Here is a 25,558-nt window from a genome sequence, read left to right on the forward strand (position 1 = left end):
GTTATTCTTTCAGGAAGGAATCACTTTAAGCTGTTTGATGTTATTTAGTAGCAATTTATGTATATGCTAAGTGTTATGAATGAATTTCTTCTTCTCCCTCTCCCCTCTTCCTCACTACTCCCACCAGCTCTCCTAATCATGCTTCTATGCGTGCGAGGAGCAAAGAAATACTAGACAGTATTTTGATTCAACATACATCCAAAAATACAGCTGTAACTGCCACAGTCTAAGAAGTGCGCTGAAAATGAATTTATCTGTCTGTGATTAAAATTATAAGACTATTAAACTCTAAACCCAGGCAATATCCTAAAGAAACAGAATATGGTATTTTTGCGGCTAACTGTTCACCAATTAAGAGGAAGTATGTTTGACTTTAACATTGAGGAAGATAACTCATGAGGAAGTTAGTAATTAATAAATGGGTTTTAGGAATGGTGACTTCCCTTCGCTCTTAGCAACATCAAAAGCAATAGCTCCTTCTGCTTTTAGGCTGATCTCAATTACTTGTGTTTCTGATTTTGCATAATGTAGCAAAATTATTCTTGCTGTTTTAAACCAATCATGAATATCTTGCTTTTGTTTACTTCTCTTTAATGTGTTAATTTCACCATCTATAATGAAAACACAGGAAACTCTAGCAGCCGCACGTACCTGTGATCCAAGTGGTGAATGGAGAAAATCACTCCGGAATTTAAATGCGTCTGTTTTAGGGTCACCAGAACAGTAAATTCATGCTTATTTCTCAGCTTCTGAAAAAACTGTTCAGCTGTAGCAGTGGATGCTTTTATACTTCTGGGAGTATCTAAAAAAAGAAACATACAGTAAATAGACTAGAACTTGGCTTTATAAAGCATTCTTTACAGGCAACGTCTTTCAGAAAACATTATCAAGCAACTGCTGATAAATACTGAGCTCCAGACTCTCCTGGTAAATTGGTTCAAAAAGACTTTTTGCTACACATAACACAGGACAGTAAATCACATGAATGACTGAGCTTGTGTTTCAGAGATCTTTTTTCAAAAATGTCTTTGAGGTGAAGAATCAAAGAGCCCTGTTTGAAAAACTGAGCTCCCAAGTTTTCTCCTCACACTCTTCCTAAATCCTGGATACCACAGCCACGTCAGTGTCAACATTGAACAAAAGGATGTCCTTCCGAGAAAAGGACCTAAAAAACCATGATAGAGCCATTTAGCTTTTCTGACACCTCGTGACAGGAAACTGGATTTAAATCAATGTGCCACCTTCCACACTGATATCTGTAGCCAGAAGGCTTGCTATAAATAGATTTTTTAAAAGATCATTGCAATTAGTCACTCTCAGCCTTCTGTGCAGTGGATGAAACATTAAGATCAAATTATCGTGCCGTATTTTTGAAAGAAATGCCCAGAACTCAATTCCCACGTCCCTCTCCCCAGGCTTAGAGAACACCTAGACAAGAGAGATTTGAGTGGGAGAGCAGATTTTTATCCTGCACTTTCCTGCGGTTTAGTCGTGCACTCCAACCTCAGGACCCAGAGGACATGGGAGAAATAGCCAGGGGTAGAAATGGATTTAGTGGACAGGAAAAACCTATCATTCAAGCCGTCCGCTCACAGAGCATAACGCTCTCCTATTCAGTGTGTGCAGAGGGTTGATGGGAGCCAGAAACACAGTTTCCGTAGCTATCAAATCGTTCTCCTCTTTTCTGTGCTTTAGACTAGATAGACTAGATAAGGAGTTCTCAATGGGGAAGCTACTGGCATTTGGAGAGAATAACCCTTCCTGTGGAAGACTATCCTATGCACTACAGAACATTTAGCACCCCTGGTCCTGGCCCAATGAATGCCAGTGGCACTCAGTCCTAGTCACTGTGACAACCCAAAGTTCTCCCACACATTTCCAAGCATTCCCTTTGGAACAGTGCAGCAGAAATCAGGTTGAGAACCACAACCTTGATGAAACAGAGATTATGAGATTAATCTAAAGTTTCCCACCTTTCCAGCCACACAAATTTATGGAATAAAATTGTAATCACCTGGTCTGTGTCCATCACTGGGGATGCATAGACATGGAGAAGGCCTCAAGATACCCATAAAATGGAGGAGGGGACAAATAATCCCAATAAAACAAAAGAAACGCTGTCATACAGGCAAGTACAAAGTGGTGTTGGACCACAGAGGAAAGTAGCCAACATGATCTGGAGGGCAGGATCTCAAAACAGAAGGCATTTGCTCAGGAGTTCACCAGGTAGAGAAGAGAGGGAAATGCATTCCAGTCATAGAAATAGCTTATGAAAAAGCAAAGAGATGTGATAGGGCATGACATGGCTGAAACAGCAAGTAGCAGCCATTGCAGGATGGGGCTGGGTAGGAAAGCTGAAGAGGAGAGGCAGGGCTTTGTGTGCCAATGTAAGACACTTGTTTCTGTCACCATGTTCAATTTACTCTCTAGGTAAAAAATTAAAAATAAATAATAATAACTCTTATCTATCACTGAAAAACGATCCCTCCCCACTCTGGCTTCCTCTGTGCTAAAAGTACCCAATCAGAGTGTCGCCTATTCCTGTCCACAGTAATTGATTCAGAAAAAGGCACCTAATCCAGGGCAATGAAGTCAGGTCCAGGATATTGGTTCCAGGTTTTAGGAAAAAGAAACTTCCTAGTTTCCAAGAACAAACTTCCTCAGTTCTAGTCAATAGTCACAGTTCAAAAGCGTAATAATAATCCACAATTTCAGCCATGGTAAATGTAATAGTTTCTCCCTGGATTCCACTAGAGAGAAGACAGGCTTTGCAGAGATTCCATCCAATCCCTCTGAGATCCAAAACCGTCTGCTCCCCAAGGAGGCACAGAAAATGAGACTCTGTGAGAAGGATTTATCTAGTGTTAACTTTTAATCCACTCCAATTTATATACAAGTGAATCATTCACAAACTTCATGACTTCGTTTCAATTCGCTAGATAAGAACAAATTAAAATTGAATTACAAATATCACACTCCCCCTCCCGGCCCTGCCTCGCTCCGACCCTTTTCAGGCAGGTAGAGCTTGAGCAGCAACCTTTGTCTTGCTGAACAGAGTGATAGATGGGGACATAAAGGAAGGAAACTGAGGAAGGACTACATTAAATACAGGAATGATGATCAGAGCCACAGAGAGATGGGAAGGTGTAGCCCAGGAAGCTTGAGCTCTTATAGTGAGAGAAAAGAAATTGAGAAAAGGGTGCCAGCTGCCTGACAAGGTGGAACTTTAAAGAAGAGATGCTTGAAGAGGAGTTTTAGAAAGCTTTGTCATTTGGTACGCGAAGAAAATCTTCACTAAATCTCTATATTATTCTCCACTGCTTCTGGAGTCAGATTTGTGAGAAGGGTTAGGAGGCTATATTATTTGTGTGGGGTTTTATCTGTTTTGTTTTCAGATGAAATTACATGTGAAGACTGACCTTATGATGAAAGGAAGAAGGACCTAAAAAATGGATTACATTTGAGTATTGTTGGTAAAAATGTAAACCACCACGGTTGAAAACATGAGGAAGGCAAGTGTAGTTGAAGGGAAACCATTTTTTTTAAAGATTTGTTAATCTGCATTTTGGAAAAATTTCTCTGGTAGCCATGTGGAATATTTGAAGAAAGAAAAAAATTTGAACGTTGGGAAAACTCTTGAGAAAATGGCAATTCAGGTGATTATTGACTTTTTGTTAAATTTCACATATTTTAAATATCACATTTTGACATCCCTAAACTACCTTTTCTAAATCAAATTGATGTTTTTGGCTTTCACCAGGAATCGTGATACAGAACTACTTACTGGTTCTTTCACTGCCTGTCAGGCATGTTGATGTGAGAAGGGCCAAGTGAACCCCAGGTGGATATCTGCGTTAAGATGCTTAAGGAAGTGCTTAAGGAGACCTGCAGGGCAGAACCATCCTCTATCCCGCCAGGGTGGTAAGTGTTGTCCCAGAGGGTCTCCATACAGCTTATACATAAGCTTATTCACTTACGCAGGGTCACAATTCAGGACACGCTCTCTCACCCTGTCCAGGCTCTCCTCCCAGCCCATTACCTTCCTGTTTTGCTCCCTCTGTGGTGGTTAGAGTGACTTGCAGGAAGAAGGGACCCTCCAATACCAAACATGTCCTACAGAAGCTCCATTCAGCCTATGCTTTAGGGACAGGAAAAATGAAATTCTTTTCTTTCCATCCTGATTAACCAAGTTCACTTGTATAGCGGTTTAAAAACTGGGTCTTGCATGAATCTATAATCCCTAGGTGAAGACAAATTACTGAATGAGGCGGCGAGAGCACCTCTAGGAAGTATACTAATTTTCAGCTTTCTGTCAACAGAACACCATCTCCCACCAATCCTTACCTCACCTTAATGATATTTAAATCTATTGTTCCCCCTTAAAAACATGTTTTTCAAAAATTTATTATGCCTGTGTCCGGGAAGGATTTGATGGGAGCCTGAACTCTGTGAGTAGCTCAAAAAATTAGGGAGTATAATCATTTTATTATTATAGAATTCAAGAGATTTTTAGAAAGCAAAATCTAAAGAATTTGGTCACTGATAAAACACATGCAAAAGGCAAAAACAGGAGAAACAGGAGAAAATTGAATCCAAAGTTTCTAGCTTGAGAGACAGAATGAAAGGCAAATGCAGTAGGAGCATGATGGTACCCAAATGGGATTTCAGTTTTAGAAACGGTCGTTCTGAGGTGTTCGGGAACGTGCATGTCGACATATCCGGTAGGAGGCTGGCACTACAGAATCTGATCTCAAGAGAGAGGTCAAGGTCAGCAGTATAAATGTAGAGGTCATCAGAATACAGGATCTAAAGTCATAGGCATGCCTGAGTAAATCATAGGAATCACAGGCATGAGAAGAGGATAAAAGGATGGACCATAAAAACACTAAATCTGTCGCACAGCAGGGACAACATATATAACTTTACACGTGTACGATACAATGCTGCACGTCTAGCACCATCCTTCAAAAATGTATAAATAATGTATTTTCCCCTGTGAACCCACATTCCATTTTATTCTCACAACGCTTAACAAGGACAACTATTACAATTCTGTGATTCACCCAAAGGCACCAGGCATGCTAGAGGTGTAATGGGGATGACAGTTTCGGGTCCAGCATTCCTTCCACTAAATTGCCCTGCCTCCTGGATGTGGCATCCTCACCCATGCTTAACTGCCACTCACACACAGAAAGGCAAATTCGGGAGCATCAACATAGAAAATCATCCAGAAAGAAGTAATTATATAACATAACATTTTTAGTTCCTTAAGTGACTCGTTTAGTAGTGATTTTAAGAAAGGTCACTTTCCCCATTTGCATTTCTGTTTCCCACTTTGTAAAATTAGCACTCCTGCCTTCTATTTTCATCTCAAAGATGATATACCGTTCAGAGAGACTTCTGAGTTCCTGTGATTATTACTCTAAGATCCAACTCTAGTCCTCACCAGAAAGTCAAGTCAAAGAAACCACCACGGAAGAATAATTTTACTTTATTTTTGTTATCATTTCAGTTTTCAGAATTCATAATTAAATTCAGGTATGTATTAAGCAATTTCTCAACAAGGTCTCCTGTTAGGAACCACACATAAAAAATAGATGGTTATGAGAACAAATTCTCACCCCAGAAAAATAAGTTTCCAAGGCCAGCTATGCAGATGACTAGCTGTGCCTGCCATGTAGCAACACCACGTGTTGGCTTTTAGAATTATGATACATATTATTATTACTCTCACAAGCAATGAGACTGTGGAACCCACTAAAACTACCAAGAGCCATTATACCCTTGTGGTGATTTTCTGAGCTTACTTTCATTCTAAGTGTCTCAAACTCAGCCACAAAATACCAGTTCTCACATATGAAAATTAACATAGAAGTTTCTGGCAATGAAATTATTCTTAAGATAAATTCTGCCTACCACCCCCTGTTTCTAGAGAACTGTGAATGATCATTCTTTGATGGACAAAAGTCAAAGTAAGCTGAATGTCTTTTCAAAGAAGGGCTGACGACCATCATTTGAACTGCCTCTTCAGAGCAAAACAGGCTGAGAAAAGGGGCCTTTAAATGCTATAGGAAGCCTTACAGAAGAACTTACCAGCATGCCCGTGCTGTATTAGGTCTTTTTAATTGGAGAACTGCTTGAGTTTAAAATAAAACTTTTTTTCCAAGTTTTCCATTTTTATTGCGTGCAGAAGCCTAAAAATCCCACTAAGAACACAACGTGTGGCATTTTCAAGCAGTTATTAATAAATAATGAAGCAGGTCAGAAGCAATTACATCAAAATATTCATTTTTAGTCATGGGACAACCAGGATGGAGTGATGAGTTCATGTTTGGATGCAGTGTATCCTCCACACACATAGTTAGGGGGAGAGAGGAGAGTGAGGGTGAGATGGAGAGACAGAAACTGGTTTCTTTCTATACAAAATAGACTGTAGCTTAATGCAAGTGTATCGTGGCAGCAAATATGCATGTTTACTGAAAAAGAATCAGACTAGAGCTTCTTTAAGTATGTTTAGTGCATTAGTAGTAACAGTAAAGAGAAGGGGTCTGTCCATCTCCCAATAACAAAGCAATCGGTAAGAATTCTTTTCTTCTTTTGCACTTTAACTGCATCACTACAATTGCCATCATGAATCAAATGAGTCTCTGGCCCCTGACAGGTGTCTATCCTGTCTGCAGTGTGTAGAAACCTAAACTGATTTCCCGCCACATAAGCAGACTAATAAAAATACCATGTGCAGATTCAATTATAAAAAAGGTCTAATTAGAGTGGTTGACTTAGAATGTTCCAAAACTCACCAAATTACCCTTTTGTTCAGTCTCTAACTATGAAAGGTTGTTGTCTTCTAAATTCAGGTTAGAAATATATGAAATTAGAACTATTATTATATCAATAGTTGTTGTTCATTGCTCTTACTCTTTCAATATATCCATGCCTTTACAGTGCAAAACTTTAAAGGCAAAATAATAACAATTTTAAAAGCCATTAAAATTTGATTAACACAATATATACAGCTTGCAAAGTCCTTAAACATCAACAATCTCATTTAAGTCTACAGCAACTTTGAATAAATGAGATTATCAGCTCCACAGTAATAGAAATTACAGATGAGGAAAGAGAGGCACAGAGAAACCAAGACATTTGTGATTATCTCTGTAAGTGGCTCAAAATCAGAGCTGATTTCCATCAACTTACTCTTTTAGGAACTTGTTGGTTCAACGGGAGCTTCCTGAGTGAAATCTGAAACTGAGCAGGTACACGAAGGGCAAGGAGAGACCACAGGAAGAGGCAGATGGCTCCGGATTGGTAGGTGGCAGGTTTAACAAACAAAGGAACTTACACACCAGGCTTGTCTTGGGCGGTGGCAAGACAAGTACAGCTCTGCACTCGCCTACCAGAATTTTAGAAGTTTATATAGAAGTCTTAACTGGGTTCTGTCACCTATGCCATCCAGATGGTCTCAACAACACATTGCTTTCTCAAGGCAGTTGCTTCCTTGAAAAGAGCTCTGACTGTGGGAACACTGGAATGTACATTTCAAGGATGGGAGGGGGTGAGGAGCCTCTGATTGCCGCCTCCGGCTTGTGGGTCAACTGGCGGTCATGTCCTCTCAATGACCTCCTCCAATAGCACTACCCAAGGCAATTATGAGAGGATGTAGGAATGAACCTACCAAATTCAAGTGGCAGATCCTGGATCCCAACCCAGGCCAAGGTGCTTCCTGTTATTACAGGAGCACGATGCATACTCTATAGACAGTAGATAAACCCTCATTTTTAGTTAACTTTTATAAAAAATATATTCTGAAGATAAATAAATACATTTTTCTTGATCTTTGGATCAGTTTAGGTTTTTCAGATCTACAAAACTATCCATATCACATAATCTCTCAGTTGCTACTTGAAACTACTTGAAACTATTGAGATGTAAACAATACTAAATTTTAAAACAAAAAGCTTTTTAAAAAGACAATTTTAAATAATTCTCCTCAAAAAGTTACTGGGCAAAATGTATGAGTAATCCACAACTTTTTTTCGTCAGCAAACTCACATCTAAGGATGTCACATCCTCACCCTTTAGACATCTATATGCCCTTTACATTCCTAGGTTCAGGGAGTTCAAGGACATACTCTTGGGATGTCAACTTGGAAATATCCCTTCATTTAACCTCAAAACAATCTCAAAAGTTTCTTTCAAATCTACAGCTAATTATAATTTGATTCAATGCATAATAAACATATGTACCTTCATGTATTATTTACAAAAAATGTTTGTTGGCTTAATGTTGTGAATAACAACATAAAAATATACATACATAAGTGAATATAATCAGAAATCAGGAACAAAAGCATCCACTAACTAGTCAAAGAAACAAAAACAAATAGCAGATTCTACTCCTGGATTTAGCAACTAACTAACTGACTTTAAATAAATCATTGGAATTTTCACCAGTAAAGTAGAACAAAATGTAGTCAGGGTGCAGGGGGACTACAAATAATAAAACACCTCTATACTTTGAAGCTTACAATTAAAGTATTAAAATTATATACATAACAGACATAAGACAAGATATTAAAGTTATTCCACTTTGTTTTTATTCCATGGTAACAAACAACTTTATGATAATAATTGGCTTCCAAGGTACATTTTCCTTCGGACACAGCAGTAGTGATCAAACGGTATGAGTATCCTGATTTCATTCATTATTATAATCCTCATTGTAGATTAAAATTAAAATTGGTACTTGAGTTTATAATCAGATTAATGCTTTTAGCTAGTGTTTAGCTGTCCCTCAGAAATTCACCAGTGAAATTAGCAGCTCTTTTGTTACCAGCAAGAAGGTAAAGGAGCTGAAACAGTATTCCTCTATATCATCTCTTCTCTCAACTGCAATACTGCTCAAGAAGATCAAATAGGCAGAAATACTAAGCAAATAAAAGGGAATATGATGATCGATGACAATGCCAATGCCAATAATGATGATGATGATGATAATGACGTCATTCACAACTTCAATAGACTGGCTGCATTCCTCTGTTGATCCTGCCTCACTATTTATGGATAGCAGTCTCAACAACCTCATTTGAACATATGTAGCAGATTTGAGAATTAGTAATTTGCTAGACCTTTATTTAAAGTAGTCCAATATTATGTCCAACTGAACCTAAACTGTATACAATGTGTTGGCTAATATCATGAGCCAATGTCTTAAATACATCAGGAAAACTAAATTCATGGACTGCCATAATTTACAAAACATGCTTTTGCCTTGACTAAAGCCACTGAAAACTTGAATAAATGTTTGAATTTCTTTAAAAAAAAACTTGAGTTTTTTCTAGTCCTACCATTAATAGTAGAGGAAAAGGCTCAACTGCATCTTCCTATGCTGATACAGTTATAATGGATGAGGTATTGCTTAAACTAAACTACTCATCTTAATAGTGAAGTGTACAAATTCATCAATTATGTAATCTTTCTTTTCTCTTGTAAACTATCCCATATACAGTACCTAGCTATACCTTAAATACACATATAATTACTCTTTGTAAAATGTTCATCTATTAAGCGAGTAACTAGAAATTCAAAAGAAATATATATAAATTGGTTTTTTAAGTGAAAAGTGAATCATAAGTCACTCCTTTATTTTCTTTGAAGTCTGATCAAATACTCATACAGTCCCTGAGAAGGATAAGAGAGAAAACAAATATGTGCATTCACAAAGCTGGCTATCATTTTATCCACATGCATGTTAGTGTTTGTCTTAGCTTAGTAGATTTATTAGTGTAAAAAGAAGGAAGAAAACATAGAGGATCAAGGTGAGATTTTCATTATATATCGTCAACATTCAATTGAACCTATTAATTGACAAGAATAAAGAATAGGTATCTCTAAGATAGTTTTACATCTATAAAATTATGAAGGTTATAAATTGTGCAACCTCAAATTACACAAGCAGATTCTAACAGAATCTCTGCTGAACAGCCAAAGAGATAGTAAGTAGTGCCCCATCAATTATGCAGAGCTGAAGTGCTGAAATACACGATTTCATCTTCTACCTAATAGGCCAAGTTGACCTGAGACATCAATTTTGGGAGTTCTGCTTTTATCCTTCTTCAATTACAATAATCAGATTATTTTAGAATAACAAGACACCAAAATATCCATTATCATGGTTTATCACCCTATTGAAATTGTGCTATATTTTACGATTATTCTTTTCACTGCAAGAAAGAAAATAGCATTATAAAGTACCAAAGGACACGGGGCACAGTATAATCAGTTTCTCAGTCCAGAGTCTCAGACACCAGCCCTTATGTCAGTCAACCTCTGCCCTTGTTCCCCAGGCCCCGTATCCGTCTCCCCTCCATTTCTGAACCAGTTATGATAAAGAGGCCAGAAAATTAGAAATGATGCTCAGAATTAAGTCTTACTGCTCAGATATTCAACAAAAAAATGAGCTCTGAGAATTTGTGCAGCTTCTAAAATGAATCATTTCCCACACCTGCTATGTTGGCCCAATATACAAAGTTGAGCTGCTGCTTCAGTTTCCCAGCCTAGAACTCAAAACCCTGCCCTGCCCCGCCCCCCATCTGCTTGGTTGAGGCTCTAATGCCCAGTCAGGAATCTTGCCAATTCTCTCTGCTGATCCTCAGGAATGGATGAATCCTGCTAAAAAAGTGTCAGAATGCTAGATCCATCAAATGATGCCTGCCTGCCTTTGAACTGTGGAGGCTACTGGACTTTCCTCATTAGCAGACTGGATACTACCCCAACTCCCACTCATCCTCATACCCTCCCCTCACCCCATCGTACCATCCTTGTGGAGTTTTTCCTGCTCCTGTGAGTTTTTCTAAAGTATATTCTCTATTTAAGTGAGGGTACTATCCCTGGATAAAGCACAGAAGATTCACTTACTGTCTAAGCTCATCTCTGGACTTCACTTTACTAGAAGCTATATAATCTCTACTACCGATTCATCCATTCCCAGGAGGCTTACATCTAATCCTACCAAGCTCATGTCTCTCCCATTTCAAGACTTGGATTTCTCTTTAAGTGCTCATTCCTGGCCTAAGGATTGGCTCTAGTTTCCTGCTCACTTTCATTAATTCAACAAATATATATTGAGCACTTGCTACGTGCTGAGCATTCAGCAATGAAGATCAGGAATAATTCAATACAATGAACTGTCTACTGTGGCAAAGACTTCCTGTTGTCCTCCAGTAGCAATAATTACCTTCTTTTTAGTAATAAAACTCCCTACTTTCATCTGGGCACATGGCTGTCCAGCTAGAAACTACATTCCAGCTAAAGAGGCCGGGTGACTTCAGTTCTGGCAAAAAGGATGTGAGTAGAAGTGATATGTGCTATGACCCAGATTTTATTATTGAAAAGGAAACTGACTGCTCTCCACTCTCCTTTCCCTCAGGCTGGAACCAGGATGTTGTGGTAGCAAGCCAAGTTCTTCCATGAGGACAAGGGCATTGTGGGACCTTGAATAATCTCACGTGGCAGAACTACCCACCAGTGTGGAACACCTGCCTACCTTTAGATTGTTAGGTGAGAGAGAAATAAACTCCTTTCTTTTTTTTAATTTTTAGTGGAGTATAGTCTAATTACAATGTTGTGTTAGTTTCTTCTGTATAGCACAGCGAATCAGTTATACATATTCATATATCCACTCTTTTTTAGATTCTTTTCCCATATAGGTCATTAGAGAGTATTGTGTAGAGTTCCCTGTGCTATACAGTAGATGCTAATTAGTTATCCATTTTATATATAATAGTGTGCATATGTCAATCCCAATCTCCCAATTTATCCCTCCCCCCTTTCACCCCCCTGGTTACCATAAGATTGCTTTCTACATCTGAAAGTCTATTTCTGTTTTGTAAATAAGTTCATTTGTACCATTTTTTTTAGATTCCACATATGAACAATATCATATGATATTTGTCCTTCTCTGTCTGACTTACTTTACTCAGTATGACAATCTCTAGGTCCATCTATGTTGCTACAAATGGCGTTATTTCATTCTTTTTATGGCTGTAAACTCATTTATTAATTAAACACTGCATTTGGGGGTCTCTTTGTCACGGGAGCTTAGCCTATTCCCTATGTCTCCCCAACTCTCCTATGACTCACTCAGATGGTCCCTGAGGTATCATTCTTTAAAACAAGTATCAGCAGATGTGAGGTGGTATCTCATTTTGGTTTGGGTTTGCATGTCCCTTATGATTAGTGATGTTGAGCACCTTTCCATTTGCCTGTTGGCCATCTGTATGTCTTCTTTCAAAAAATGTCTATTGAGGTCCTCTGCCCATTTTTTAACTGGGTTATTTGCTTTTCTGATTTTGAGTTTTATGGGTTCTTTATATATTTTGGATATCAACCGCTTACCAGATATACTGTTTACAAATATCCTCTCCCATTCAGTAGATTGCCTTTCATTTTGTTCACGGTTTCTTTTGTTGTGCAAAAGCTTTTTGGTTTGATGTAGTCCCACCTCACATCTGTCAGAATGGCTATTATCAGAAAAACAAGGAACAGTCTACTGACCCCTGGAAGCAACAAATATAGATATAATTTCCCTTAGATAAAAAGTAATATTTTTAGAATAAAATTCTTTTAGAATAAAATAAATACCACTTGCAGCAAAATGGATGGACCTTGAGATTATCATACTAAGTGAAGTAGTCAGAAAGAGAAAGACAAATACCATATGATATCACTTATATGGGGAATCTAAAATATGACACAAATGAACTTATCTACAAATCAGAAACAGACTCACAGACACAGAAAACAGACTTGTGGTTGCCAAAGGAGAGGGAGGATGGGGGAGGGATGGATTGGGAGTTTGGGATTAGTAGATGCAAACTATTATATATAGAACAGATAAACAATAAGGTCCTACTGTATAGCACATGGAACTATATTCACTATCCTGTGATAAACCACAATGGAAAAGAATATGAAAAAGATATATGTATAACTGAATCACTTTGCTGTACAGCGGAAATTAACACAACATTGTAAATCAACTACACTTCAATAAAATAATTTTTTTAAAAAAAGCAATTCTTTTATATCTTTAGCTATGTTTATGCCTAGAAAGTAAGACCAAAACAATGTGATGATCTGCTTAGTTAGGGCAAGTCTAGATGCTATAGAATCAAAAACGAGACAAATAACTCCTGTTACCTTGCCTTCATCACTGCTGTTGATATGTTTATTGGGGGCATATCCTATCTCCTCTCATTCTGTGATAGGCTTTCCAAGTGCAGGGATCAATTTTGTAATTCTCCTTCTTGGCACAGTCCATGTAGAAAATCAATATGCGGCCAACTGTCTTGTTCATTGATGACTTCCCCACCTACGTCTATGCCTTTTCATAACAGTGTTTGTTGTTTGCTCAAATAGCTAAGTAAAGGCTAGAGATTTATTTTGCCTTCAAATACTCCTTTGCATTGCCACCCAGTTTAAAATTTATGATTTAAAAGGTAGAATAGGTGATAACCCCAATGAACTAAACTAGAATACGTACAAAAAATTTTACAATAATGTTTTATATTGTTATCTATTAAGACCAAAGGCTCTCTCCTTTCCCCTTGCGATACAAACTGGCAAGTCTGTAGAGGGACTCTAGATTTACAAAAAGAACTTAATCCTTTGTAGCACTCTGAGATGAGCATGTTCCTAGAAAAAGGAATAATAGAGGTCTCAGTTAATGACAAGTTCAAAACATTCCCCTCAGATGATTACACTGCAGGTTGAGTAGTTTCTTAGAAATGTTACAAATTTCCAGAATGTCAGAGAAAATAATTTCTAACTGAATGGCAAGAAACACCTTCCAGAACCAAATGAAAGCACTGGACTTGTCTTATCTCAGCTCCACTATCAGTTTTGGGATAGTTGTGAGTTGACCTACATAGAATATTCAGAACACTTAACAAATTAATGTTCTTGGTTTTTTTCCTTTGAAAAAACTATTCAGGCAAAAAGTCTACACAGTGGTCTACAGATAGTTTCCCTCACTATATTTTACACCCTTTAAAACAGAGGAGAACCCAGGCATGAAAATAATCCTGTAATTATACTGCAATCAGGATTTAACATGTCACATCCCACCCTCTTGACAATTCTTTTTCTCTTATGATGGTCTATAGCCCTGATTGTTTATTATGCACTTTCATTATTTTTCAGTGTAGCACTTTGTGCTGTCTTACGTCTTTCTCTGTTTCTTATGTAATTGCTTTATATGCCAATCTTAAATCCTCAGAAAGACTGATTTTAATCTCCTTGAAGGCAACGAGTGTACATTTTAATTCTCTTCTATTCCTAACTACCAGCAATTATGGTCCAAGACAGAGAGAAGGAGTTTGATAAATATCTGTTGTATAGAGTTGAATTAATTTTCCTTTTTAAGGTCTGGAAGATAAAACAACGTACCCACCTTGGTTGTGAAAGGATGTCATTCCCCTCCCCTCTTAATTCTCCACTGAAGCAAGGATTACAACCCTGAACTTGCTGTACAGCTATAGGCAATGCCTGATAATCTCACAGACAAACACAACTGACCCTGAATGCGGGTTTATGCAGAGGTCCTGGGAGGCATGGCCCATACTAAGTACCAGTTGCAACTATCTTATTAGTCCAGGCTAGGAAAATTGCTAGAGTTTAAAATTCTTTTGAAACCATAATGTCTGAGTGTATCTTAAAACAAGCTGCTTCCTTTCATCCCAGAATTTCCTGTTTGAATGCTATCCCAAGTCATATATTTCTTCCTCTTTAGTTCATATTCCAATTCCACAAAATTGTTTTCTTTCTAGCATTTGGAAGATAAAATGGGTATTTCCACCTTAATGCCATAGTTAGATATGGCTCTGAATTACATACAGATATGTGAAAGATATATTTCCATTTCTAATTTAGGAAATTAGGACCAAACATCAACAATAATATTCCCTATTTAAATACCAACCTCTAACGATTCATTCACATATTTCCTCATTTGCATAGCTTCTCTCCCTTATCTGTACCACCTCACATTCACTCAGTAGAAATATACTCTAATTTTGTTTTTCTTCTGAATTCTTATTTTCAGTATTCTTATTCATTCTTCCCTCTTGCTTCATAAAGTATGAGCATAAATGCAGAAGATATAGACGTGTGTGTATATATGTGTGTGTGCGCGCATACATACATACACTCACACACATTTTTGCTGTGGTCAATCTACAATTTATAAATGTGGCTGTTTCTAAACCATCATTGACTGATCAGTTTTTAGGACTTTGGCATGCATTTTTACACAGAAGCAACACTTTACATGATGGTTAGGTCCTGAGAAGACTCCGTCTACTACAATATGCTATGGCTGACTTAAATCCAATAGATTCTGGTTTCTTAAGTCCAGGATGCTGAACTCAGAACACCTGGAACCTCGATGGGCAAGGGAGAAATCTGGACGCCAAGATGAGGTAAAGGGATGGGATAACTGAACAAGCTACAGACTAGATCCTGAAGAAGGGAGCCGGCAGTTCAATATCTAACAGTCAAAGAAGTAAACGTGAACCCTGGCTTGGTTCAAGTTGGGAAATTCAGGCAGAGGAAGCAATCTGTGCAAAGCACGTGGTATGCAGAAGCACAGTACCTTCATGGACCCACCAGTACTCTATACCGTTTATACTGCTGGAGCATAAGGCGTGTAGGAGGGAGGGAGGTGGGAAATGGAAGGAGTTTAGATGGGTGGTCAGGAACAGATCAGGGTTCTGTGATCAGCCTTTGCAGAGATACTGTGTCACTCAGAGAACGGTAGGGCTAAGACAAAACCAAAGCAGAAGCCCAGTTATCTGAACTGGACCAGCAGAGTGAGGCGGAAGGAGAAGGGACGGCTTAGCAGGCATAGAGTAGCACAGCAGCAGGCACCAGTCATTAGCACAGTGAATTTTAATGAGTTGTATGCCCACACTAGTGGGGTGGGGTCCCAATAAACTCCCTGTCCTGGTCAGAACTGGCTCAGGAACTGGGAATGTTTGGCATACAAGGCCTGGTTACGCAAACCTAAAAGTGCTGAAACAGACCACCCTTTACAGCTTGGCCTCTAGGTGAAACCACATTCAAACTTCACACTTAGGACCCTAAGAATGTCTTCTCCCTAAATAGCACTGTAAAGGGAATGGAGATTCTCCATCCCTGAGCCACATTAGGCTACAGGAGCAACAGCAGGAGCCTGAGATGCTCCTGGCAGCTCCGAGGGAATAAGGGAAGGAGGGGAGAGAAGAAACTCAGGGATCCCAGCACTGATGGAGAATGACTAAGATACCCAAAGCCAGTAAAGAAGGAAGAGAAGCAGTCCTGGGGTGAAGAGCATTCTCTAATTGGAGCACCACTGGCATGAAAGAGACCTCCCCCCTCACAAAGGATGCTTGGAGATACTGGCAATGTCTGCACATGGATCGGGTGAGAGGTTTGTGATGCTCAAATTCAGATGAGTGTGATGGGGAAGCTAGGGCTAATATTTTTCTTTTTGTGGATTCTTCTAAGTCTAAAAGAGAGATTTTTACAAAGAGATGAAGAAGGACCTTGTACTTTAAGAGGAGGGAGGAGGCTTCCCTGGTGGCGCAGTGGTTGAGAATGTGCCTGCCAATGCGAGGACATGGGTTCGAGCCCTGGTCTGGGAGGATCCCACATGCTGCGGAGCAACTAGGCCCGTGAGCCACAACTACTGAGCCTGCGCATCTGGAGCCTGTGCTCCGCAACAAGAGAGGCCGCGATAGTGAGAGGCCCGCGCACTGCGATGAAGAGTGGCCCCTGCTTGCCGCAACTAGAGAAAGCCCTGGCACAGAAACAAAGACCCAACACAGCCAAAAATAAATTAATTAATTAATAAACTCCTACCCCCAACATCTTCTTAAAAAAAAAAAAAAAAAAAAAGAGGAGGGAGGCACAGAGAGCATGAGGTGGTCCCAACAGTGATCGATGCTGCTGCCCCTAAAGAGTGGTGGTCACCTCTGCGGTGACCCCAGCAGCCAGAAACAGCAAGCTCTGCGACGGTAGAGACCGGGCCTATTTCCCTTCCACTTCCACTGTATACACAGCACCTAGGCTAGTGCCTGGCCCATAGTGAGCCTCCTACAAATAATTGTTTAAAGAATAACAAGACTTAGCATTTACTATGTGCTTAGTATACGAGGCACTTTTCTAAGTGCTTTCTTTGCATTAGCTAAGTGTCCTTATTTACAGAGAGACAGTTACTTGTTCTAGGTTGGGGTTCCTCAACCGCAGTGCTATTCCCGTTTCAGACTAGCCAGTTCTTTGTTGGGGAGGATCCACTGTTCTGAGCACTGTGTGATGCTTAGCAGTACCCCTGGCCTCCAGGAGAACCCCACCCCGAAGAGTGACAACCTAAAATGTCTCTAGACATTGCCAAATGTGCCCTGCGGGACAACGCTTACCCTGGTTGAGAACCACTGCTTAGGATTTCCAGCTGATAAATGGCTACGCCAGGATTTGAGTCCAGGTTACCCACTGCAGAGAATGCCCTTAACCTCTCCATCTCAGCTGCCAGAAAGCACACAAGCTAACATTTAGCCACTGCTTGTTAGGAACCAGGTGCCCTGTGAGCACTTCCCCACACCCTCTCATCTCGTTTTCACCATAGCTGTGCGTCTGAATGGCTACCTTGAAACCAAACACTACAGAAGAATCATCTAAAGTATTTTTCTCAACAAGTTGATTCATATCTTCCAGACACTTTTTCAAATATTTTTGGAGGACTGGAACTACATTTTGGTTTTCTGATGGCTAAGGCCCTGACTTTTCTGTCCCATTTGGGGGAACTGCAGTATTCCTTACAGAACTCAGTAGATTAGATTGTCCACATTAAATCAGTTCGGATTTCTATACAGCCTTAAGGACTTATACTGTGCTACTTTTATTACAATATCCTAAAATCATCTTAAAGTAGAAGCACAAATCAGTGGAGAATAGCTTCCCAAAGATGTGAGCTCCAGGAGTTAAATGGCCTTTGTGAAACCTGCACAAGGGGGACTTGACTGTAATGCTGCCAGTGCACTTCACAGAAGCCTCGACTCTAAGAACAACAGGAGCGGACTTCCCTGGTGGCGCAGTGGTTGAGAGTCCGCCTGCCAATACAGGGGACACGGGTTCGTGCCCCGGTCCGGGAAGATCCCACATGCCGCGGAGCAGCTGGGCCCGTGAGCCATGGCCGCTGAGCCTGCGCGTCCGGAGACTGTGCTCCGCAGCGGGAGAGGCCACAAAAGTGAGAGGCCTGCGTACCACAGGAGCAAACCACAATCCACAGAGCTTCTCTCTCTCTCATTTTAAAAACTTATGTCGAAACTGAAGTCCAAGGGATTTAATTTCAAATCCTTCTACCTGTCTTTAGTATTTAGAATATGTAGGATGAAAATACCTTTATTAAAGGTAATAAAACCCACTGAGAAATACAGTATCAGAATTTGGTATCATGGTGCTTCCCAGAGCACAAAAAGGATGTATGAAATTATGTCGACAGAGGATACCTTGAAAGGTCAGTAAGATCTCTTATGTCATTGACTATAGTGAAAACCCAACAACTACCACTCATCTGGAACAAGCGTGAAAAACGTTTTTGGTAAGTAATGTCAATATGAGTTACGTAGGTAATTTACAAATTGTGAGCACCAATCTTTCACTGTAAAAATGGACCTACACTTTGAATAATCATTTTTGAATACGTGCGTGCATTCTGGACTAAGTGTACACTGAATGTCTATGCTATTCCCATCATTTGTTAGCTATTTAACCTCTCTGGGCCTCAGTTACTTTGGCTCCCATCTGTAAAATGGGAATAATAATAGTACATAGGGTCATTGTCAGGAGATATATATATATATACACCACTTAGAACAGTGCTTGGCTATTAATAAGTGATGTTAATAAGTGCCCAATTAATATCACACACACTTTGATATTCAAAGAATTCAAACTGATGTGTGTAAATGGATAAACAAATAAATAAAACACTTATCTAACAGATGTAGATATGAACAGTCATTTCAACATGCACATCAACAGCTTTTAGCAGCCACAACTGTAAATGAGTTCATCAACTAAATGGGGATATGTTGAAATATGAAATTTTCTTCTGCTGGTCTGGGAGCACAGCTTCAACATCTGAGAAGGAGGAGGACCTGATGACTGTAAGATGGCAATTTTCAGAGTGTGATGAGGGGATTTAATTTTGTGCATCTCCCACACCTCCCCACGCACGCTTCAATCTGTGCCACATGAGTGAATTTATGTGACACTACTTCCTATTCTCATTATGATCTTTGTAAAATTTTTCTCTTATTCCTTTATACCATCTGTGAAGGATTATTCTGTACCATTGTACTAATTATGCTTCTGCAGAATATTTATGTGCCCCTTTGGTAACCTTGGTAACTCCGAACAAACATTTTAAAGACAGCTAAGACACTTTAATCATTTTTAGAAAAAACAGTCTATGTTTTCATGTTACTTATATATATAACAATGGTACTAAAGAAAAAGAAAATTGTACTAGAAGAAAACAGAGATGATCAATTATATATAAATTATATGCAACATGTCATAAAAACAGAATTATTTGCAACCATCACCCAGATCAACGCTTGAAGCATCCATAAGATTTCTCTTCGTAAATATCGATTAAGAACATGAGCACTAGTCACTAAACCAAAAAAATCCTGCATTACCTTAAGAATAATATCAACATTTGAATACTGAATAATATCACAACTAAAACACTTTCCAAAAGGCCCTTCAGCTCTGTGCAGAGATACTAATATGAAATGTGTACTGGTAATAATCTACTTCAAGTTCTTTCCATTATTGGAATTTTTTTTCAACCTTCTAACACAACTTACTCAATGAAGTTTTCACTTGAAAACTATCATTCCCTCAGTGTGCTGTCAGGACTCTGATGATGGTGAAAAGTTCTCCAAATGACTCCACTGAAAAGGACCATAATAATTCTGCTCTTCTCACCCAGGATGACACGATTTGCCTGCCATCTGGGGTCACAGCTTTGGATTGCTGTTCTGGCAGCTGGGCTTGGCTACACTGCATAAGTCAGGCTTTCTCAGTTCCTCCCATAACCGATGGCACACACTTGCAAGACAGATGTCACAGGTCAGGTTCCCATTCTGATTCTCAGAATTCAACACTGCCTTACTGTCACTACCTTTCCAACCTCACGCCAGCCCATGCTCCCACATGCGTGTTATATTCCATCCACACTGAACTACTTGCATGCCTCCAAGCGCACAGGCTCTTGAACTCCCCGTATCTTTGCAAATGCTATGCCTCTGCCTGAAACGTCCTTCCTTACCTCTTGGTCTGTCGAACAAGCACCTAAATGCTTTCCAAGTTCCAGCTGAATCAAGCACCCTGCTCCAGGATGCAGGCCTGAAGACCCAGCTACAGTTGGTAGAGGAGGTGATTTATTCCTCAGAATGCCAGTCCACTGAGTGCTGGAGCATTTAACGCTGCAGAGCTTGTCAAACTACAGTGTCCTTCACTACACTGTGAACGCCCTGAAACCAAAACTCAGGCCTTATCTATCCCAATTTAGTCTACTTCCTGACATAATTTAAAACTCAATAAATGTGAATAGATTAATAATAACCCTCATTTATCAAGAACTTATGTTCCAAGATCTTACATTTTTTAATCTCACTCAACAATCCCATGAGGAAATGATAGATGACAAAATAAAGATTTTTGGTCATCATAGAAAACAGTCTCTCCAGTGATGAATGCCCAAATGAAGAAATGAATGACTGAATGAATAAATAAATCTTTCAAATAAACTAGAATATTGGGGCTAGTGATCATCACCACCCATTGACTCTCTTCCATTTCCATCACTTCCACTCGAGGTCAAGCTCTTGATATCCCACTTCTGGACTGCTGCAATAGTCTTCTAGTCTCCCTGCGTCTAATCTTCGCCTCTTCAAATCCATTCTACCAGATGGTTTATTAAACTGTATGTGCACGGATGCATTCCTAACAGTCCGTAGGTTACCTATAAGAATTACATCATTTTGTGGGACTTCCCTGGCAGTCCAGTGGTTAAGACTTTGCCTTCCAATGCAGGGGGTACAGGTTCTATCCCTGGTCGAGGAGCTAAGATCTCACGTGCCTCGCGGCCAAAAAACCAAAACATAGAACAGAAGCAATATCGTAACAAATTCAATAAAGACTTATAAAAAATGGTCCACATCAAAAAAAAATCTTAAAAAAAAAGAATTACATCATTTTGTGACTTGTTTTGATACTAAAATTTAACATTTGTATTAATATACTCTTGAACATCTGGAAAACTACCCTCTGGAGCACTCTCATGAAATTTCGGTGACTGCCTTAGTATTTTTGTTTACAACTGCATTGACCCAAGCAGTACTATTATAATTCACAGAGACAACTATGAAAAGATACATGTAAGTAACATGACGGCTTTCAGGCCAAGAGATGGCCAAGTTACAATACTGAATAAATACTAAGAAAGGTTTTACAGCATTCAGAGCAAAATGATGAGAGAATTGAGTCATCCCACAGTACCTGAATAGGGCTTGAAAGAACCTGCATCCTAGCAGTCACATTTATGTTGTAAATAACAAACATATTTGGTATCATATTTACGTTGTAAACAGCGAAATATTACCTATCATGTTAAACTAATGTTGTTAATTTGTATTTACAGCTTTGTTTGTATTTAAATTGTAAATGTGTTTTGATTAAAGTATAGTGTTATTAGTATAAATGTTATTAGCACAAGGAATTTATACTCTGTTTTATATTTACATAAATTTAAGGAACAATACAAATAATTTAGGTACATAATGGGAGTCAGAAAGAATTAACTTTTCCTTTGGAAAAGGTTTATACAATAGCCGTGGTTGAGAAATATTGACTAAATCATCCCAGTCATTCTATATAGTGGCCTTTTTTTTTAAGTAATGTCCCTCCATAACCCAAAAGTCAAAATCCAAACTGGCCCAGTAAGTTCAAAATGCATACCTATTGCTTTGATGTTGAAATGTACTTTCCTAAACAAGGCTCTTTACTTTTCTTTCTAAATGGCATCATATATATTGCATCTGCTCTTAACAAACAGTAACTAAACAATGTGTCATAAAGGTTCCCTGCCAACAGAAATTTCTACCACTTTTTTATAGATCTCTAGCTTAAAACAAATTGTACTATGTATAAGTCAAAGGTGCTACAGTAAATGTAGCAATTCATTTTCTCTCCTTTTTACCAAGGCAGGAATAGGTCAAACACATGGGAAAGAGATATCTTTTAAAATGCTAAAAATGTCTTTCTAAGGCAATTGTTTATGTGTCTGAATTGAGGAGATAACAAGTAGTTTTGCAAAACACTACAAGCAGGCAGACCCCTAGGCCTGATATTTTTAATATTCTGAAAGTAGTGTTTTGTTGTTGGCATAACTACCTATCGGGGGGAAACCATAATAATTTTATTAAAATTCAACAGTTTAAAACAAATAGCCCAGTGAACACTTGTGCACTGGGCAATGCCTCAGAAATCTATTAGCAGAAAGTACAATGGATAGAAGAGAACAGAAATTGGCAAGCTTTATGGTATGACATTTCAAAATGATTGCAATCCCACTGACTGCCCAGAGTAATTGAACTTCTTTAAGTGTACTCCATGGTTTTTTCCACATCTCTTACTTCTATATCATGTACCTTGCCTCAATTTTCTATAGATCAAACCTTTAAAATTAGATCTCATCAAGAATCAAACTGATTGGTAATAATATTTACATTTCTCTTTCTGAAAGGATAGCACATGCTTCTTGTCTCGGCCATAATGCAGGAATGGCTGTAAGACTTACCCACTACTATCTAAAACTATAATATTAGACAAAATGTAGAAAGCAACTATTTTTAGTCACTGGACAACAGATACCACAGGGTTGTGATCCTTGCGAGAACCTTGACGTTCTGCCTGTGTACCCTCCTAATTGAGGCATAGGCACAGGGAAGCAGATGGAGCCAAAGAGATAGCCACAGTCTTCGCTGCACAGAGGCAGAAGACAGATGTGCAGAGGAAGAGCTCCAGGAATCTGCCTGGGGTTCCCAAGAACCAGCTTTAGCCAATTATTAAGCTGTGCATGCACTGTGAGAAACTCCAAAAGACTGGCAGAGAACAGCTCCTGGGGAGAAGGAGCCAGACTGAGATTCCAGAGGACACACACAAGACACTGGCTTATGACCGTCCAGAGTAGAGAGATCTCTTCAAGCACCCAAGAGCATTCAAGCCAGAAAGGCCATGCCTTAGGAAGTGGATCCATTCTAGCTATAGAGTAATGGCTACTCTAGAGCCACCTTAACAAATCTTAAAACTACGCCTTAATAGAACAATGATAATCCTCCAGTATCTGCCTGATTAAAACAAAATAAAACAAAACAAAAAAAGAAAAACAAAAAAACTCAGCATTCTTTAAAAGAAGACAACAAAATCCAACAAAATGCAAAAAGCCTGCAACAGTCGAAACAATCCTGAAAAAGAGAAAGGGAGGGAGGAAGATGGAAGACTTATACTACCTGATTTCAACACTTACCGTAAGTCACAGTAATCAGAACAGTGTGGTATAAGAAGAGCTCAGACAGTCTAGAAAAAGAGGTCTGTCCAATAAATTTTGATAAAAACACCAAAGAAATTCAAAGGGGAAAAGGTAATATTTCAATAAATCATGCTGAAAAAAACTGGATGTCCTTATGGAAAAGAAAATCATCTTTGAATTCCATCTCATGCTATAAAAACAAAAACAAATTCAAAAGGCATTACAGACCTCAATGTAAAAGGTAAAAACTACAAAACTTCTGGAAGAAAGCACAAGAGGATATCTCTGAGAACCTGAGTTGGCAGAGATTTATTATACAGAGCACAGAAAGCATCAGCCATTAAATAAAAAATAAATAAGTTGAATTTCATCAAAGTGAAAAACTTCTGTTTACCAAAAGACTTCATTAAGAAAATAAATAGGCAAGTCTATTGTTTTGAATAGTGTCTCCCCAAAATTCATGTTCACTTCAGAATGTGACCTTATTTGGAATTAGTTAAGATAAGATCATACTTTAGGGTTTAGGGTGGGCCTAAATCCAATGACTGATATCCTTATAAAAAGGTCATGTAACACATGCAGACACAGAAACACAGACACACACATAGAAGGAAAAACACCATGTGAAGACAGAGACAGAAATTGGAATAACGCAGGTACAAGCCAAGGAACATCTAGGATTGCTGGGAGCTACCAGAAGGTAGGAAGAGGCAAGAAAGGATTCTTCAGAGGGAGCTTTGCTAACATCATGATTTCTTCTGGCCTTCAGAGCTGTGAGAGAATAAATTTCCATTGCTTTAAGCCCCCAAATTGTCAAATTGTGGTAATTTGTTACAGCTACCCTAGGAAACTGAAACTTCTCCTCATCAAAAGACTTCATTAAGAAAACAGGCAAGCGCTTCCCTGGTGGCACAGTGGTTGAGAGTCCGCCTGCCGATGCAGGCGACACGGGTTCGTGCCCCGGTCCGGGAAGATCCCACATGCCGCGGAGAGGCTGGGCCCGTGAGCCATGGCCGCTGAGCCTGCGCGTCCGGAGCCTGTGCTCCGCAACGGGAGAGGCCACAGCAGTGAGAGGCCCAAGTACCGCAAAAAAAAAAAAAAAAAAAAAGACAAATTTCGGATGTACAACATGAATGAATCTCAAAAACATTATGCTGAACAAAGAAATCTAGACACAGGAAATAGAACAAGCAAAACCGAGCTATGGTTATGGAAATCAGAGTTTCCTCAGAAGTGGGGGTGGCAGAAGGGGAATGGCAGGGATCACCTGGAAAGAGACACAAGGATGCTTGAATTTGTTTTACATGAGAAATGTTGGAGTACCTGGAATCATGAGATACAGGATCCATAGGTACATGTATTTGTCAGACTCACTGAGCTGTACACTTAGTGTCTGTGCATTTCACTGTGTATAAATTAGCATCTGAAAACTATTTTTAAAGATGAGCACAAGTCTACTCAATTTTAAAATTCATTCCATAACTTAAATAAATCATTATTGTAGTAGGAAGTGTTCACTTCTGATGATCGGGTCACAGCAAACCTCTATTTTCCATATCTCGTATAAGTAAAGAAAAACGCCTCAGAGAGTGTTTATGAAGGTGCACAAGTGATATAAAAGGAATCTAATTTTTTTTAATTACAATTGGTACCCATTCTATTATTTTAATTCTAGCAAGCCATAAAATGCCAGATAATTCCAACCTGTCCCTTGCTGAATATTTTGGACATAGCCTCCTTCAGCTATATTTTCCATTCAAAAACGGGAATAATGAGAGTCCCAAAGTGCCAGTAAATTTCCTAAATGTAAGGTGAGCCTCCTTTTCTATACAAACTAGAAGAATTCAAAGTATTTGATCACTTTCTAACTTGAGAAGATGAGATTAAATAACACAGACTCCAAATTGTATTCTAAAA

The 25,558-nt window shown here is 39.0% G+C and overlaps 1 protein-coding gene across 1 annotated transcript in view; it reads right to left on the reverse strand.

The window, feature by feature from the left end:
* NELL2 (neural EGFL like 2) overlaps positions 1-25,558 on the reverse strand; it is a 378,381-nt gene that overhangs the window by 326,507 nt on the left and 26,316 nt on the right. The window contains exon 4 of the mRNA XM_082665093.1: positions 652-802. Within this exon, the coding sequence (XP_082521219.1) occupies positions 652-802 (151 nt within the window). The remainder of the gene's footprint in view (positions 1-651; positions 803-25,558) is intronic.

Source organism: Grampus griseus (assembly GCF_964374135.1).
Source record: "Grampus griseus genome assembly, chromosome: 11".
NCBI classification, from domain to species: Eukaryota; Metazoa; Chordata; class Mammalia; order Artiodactyla; family Delphinidae; genus Grampus; species Grampus griseus.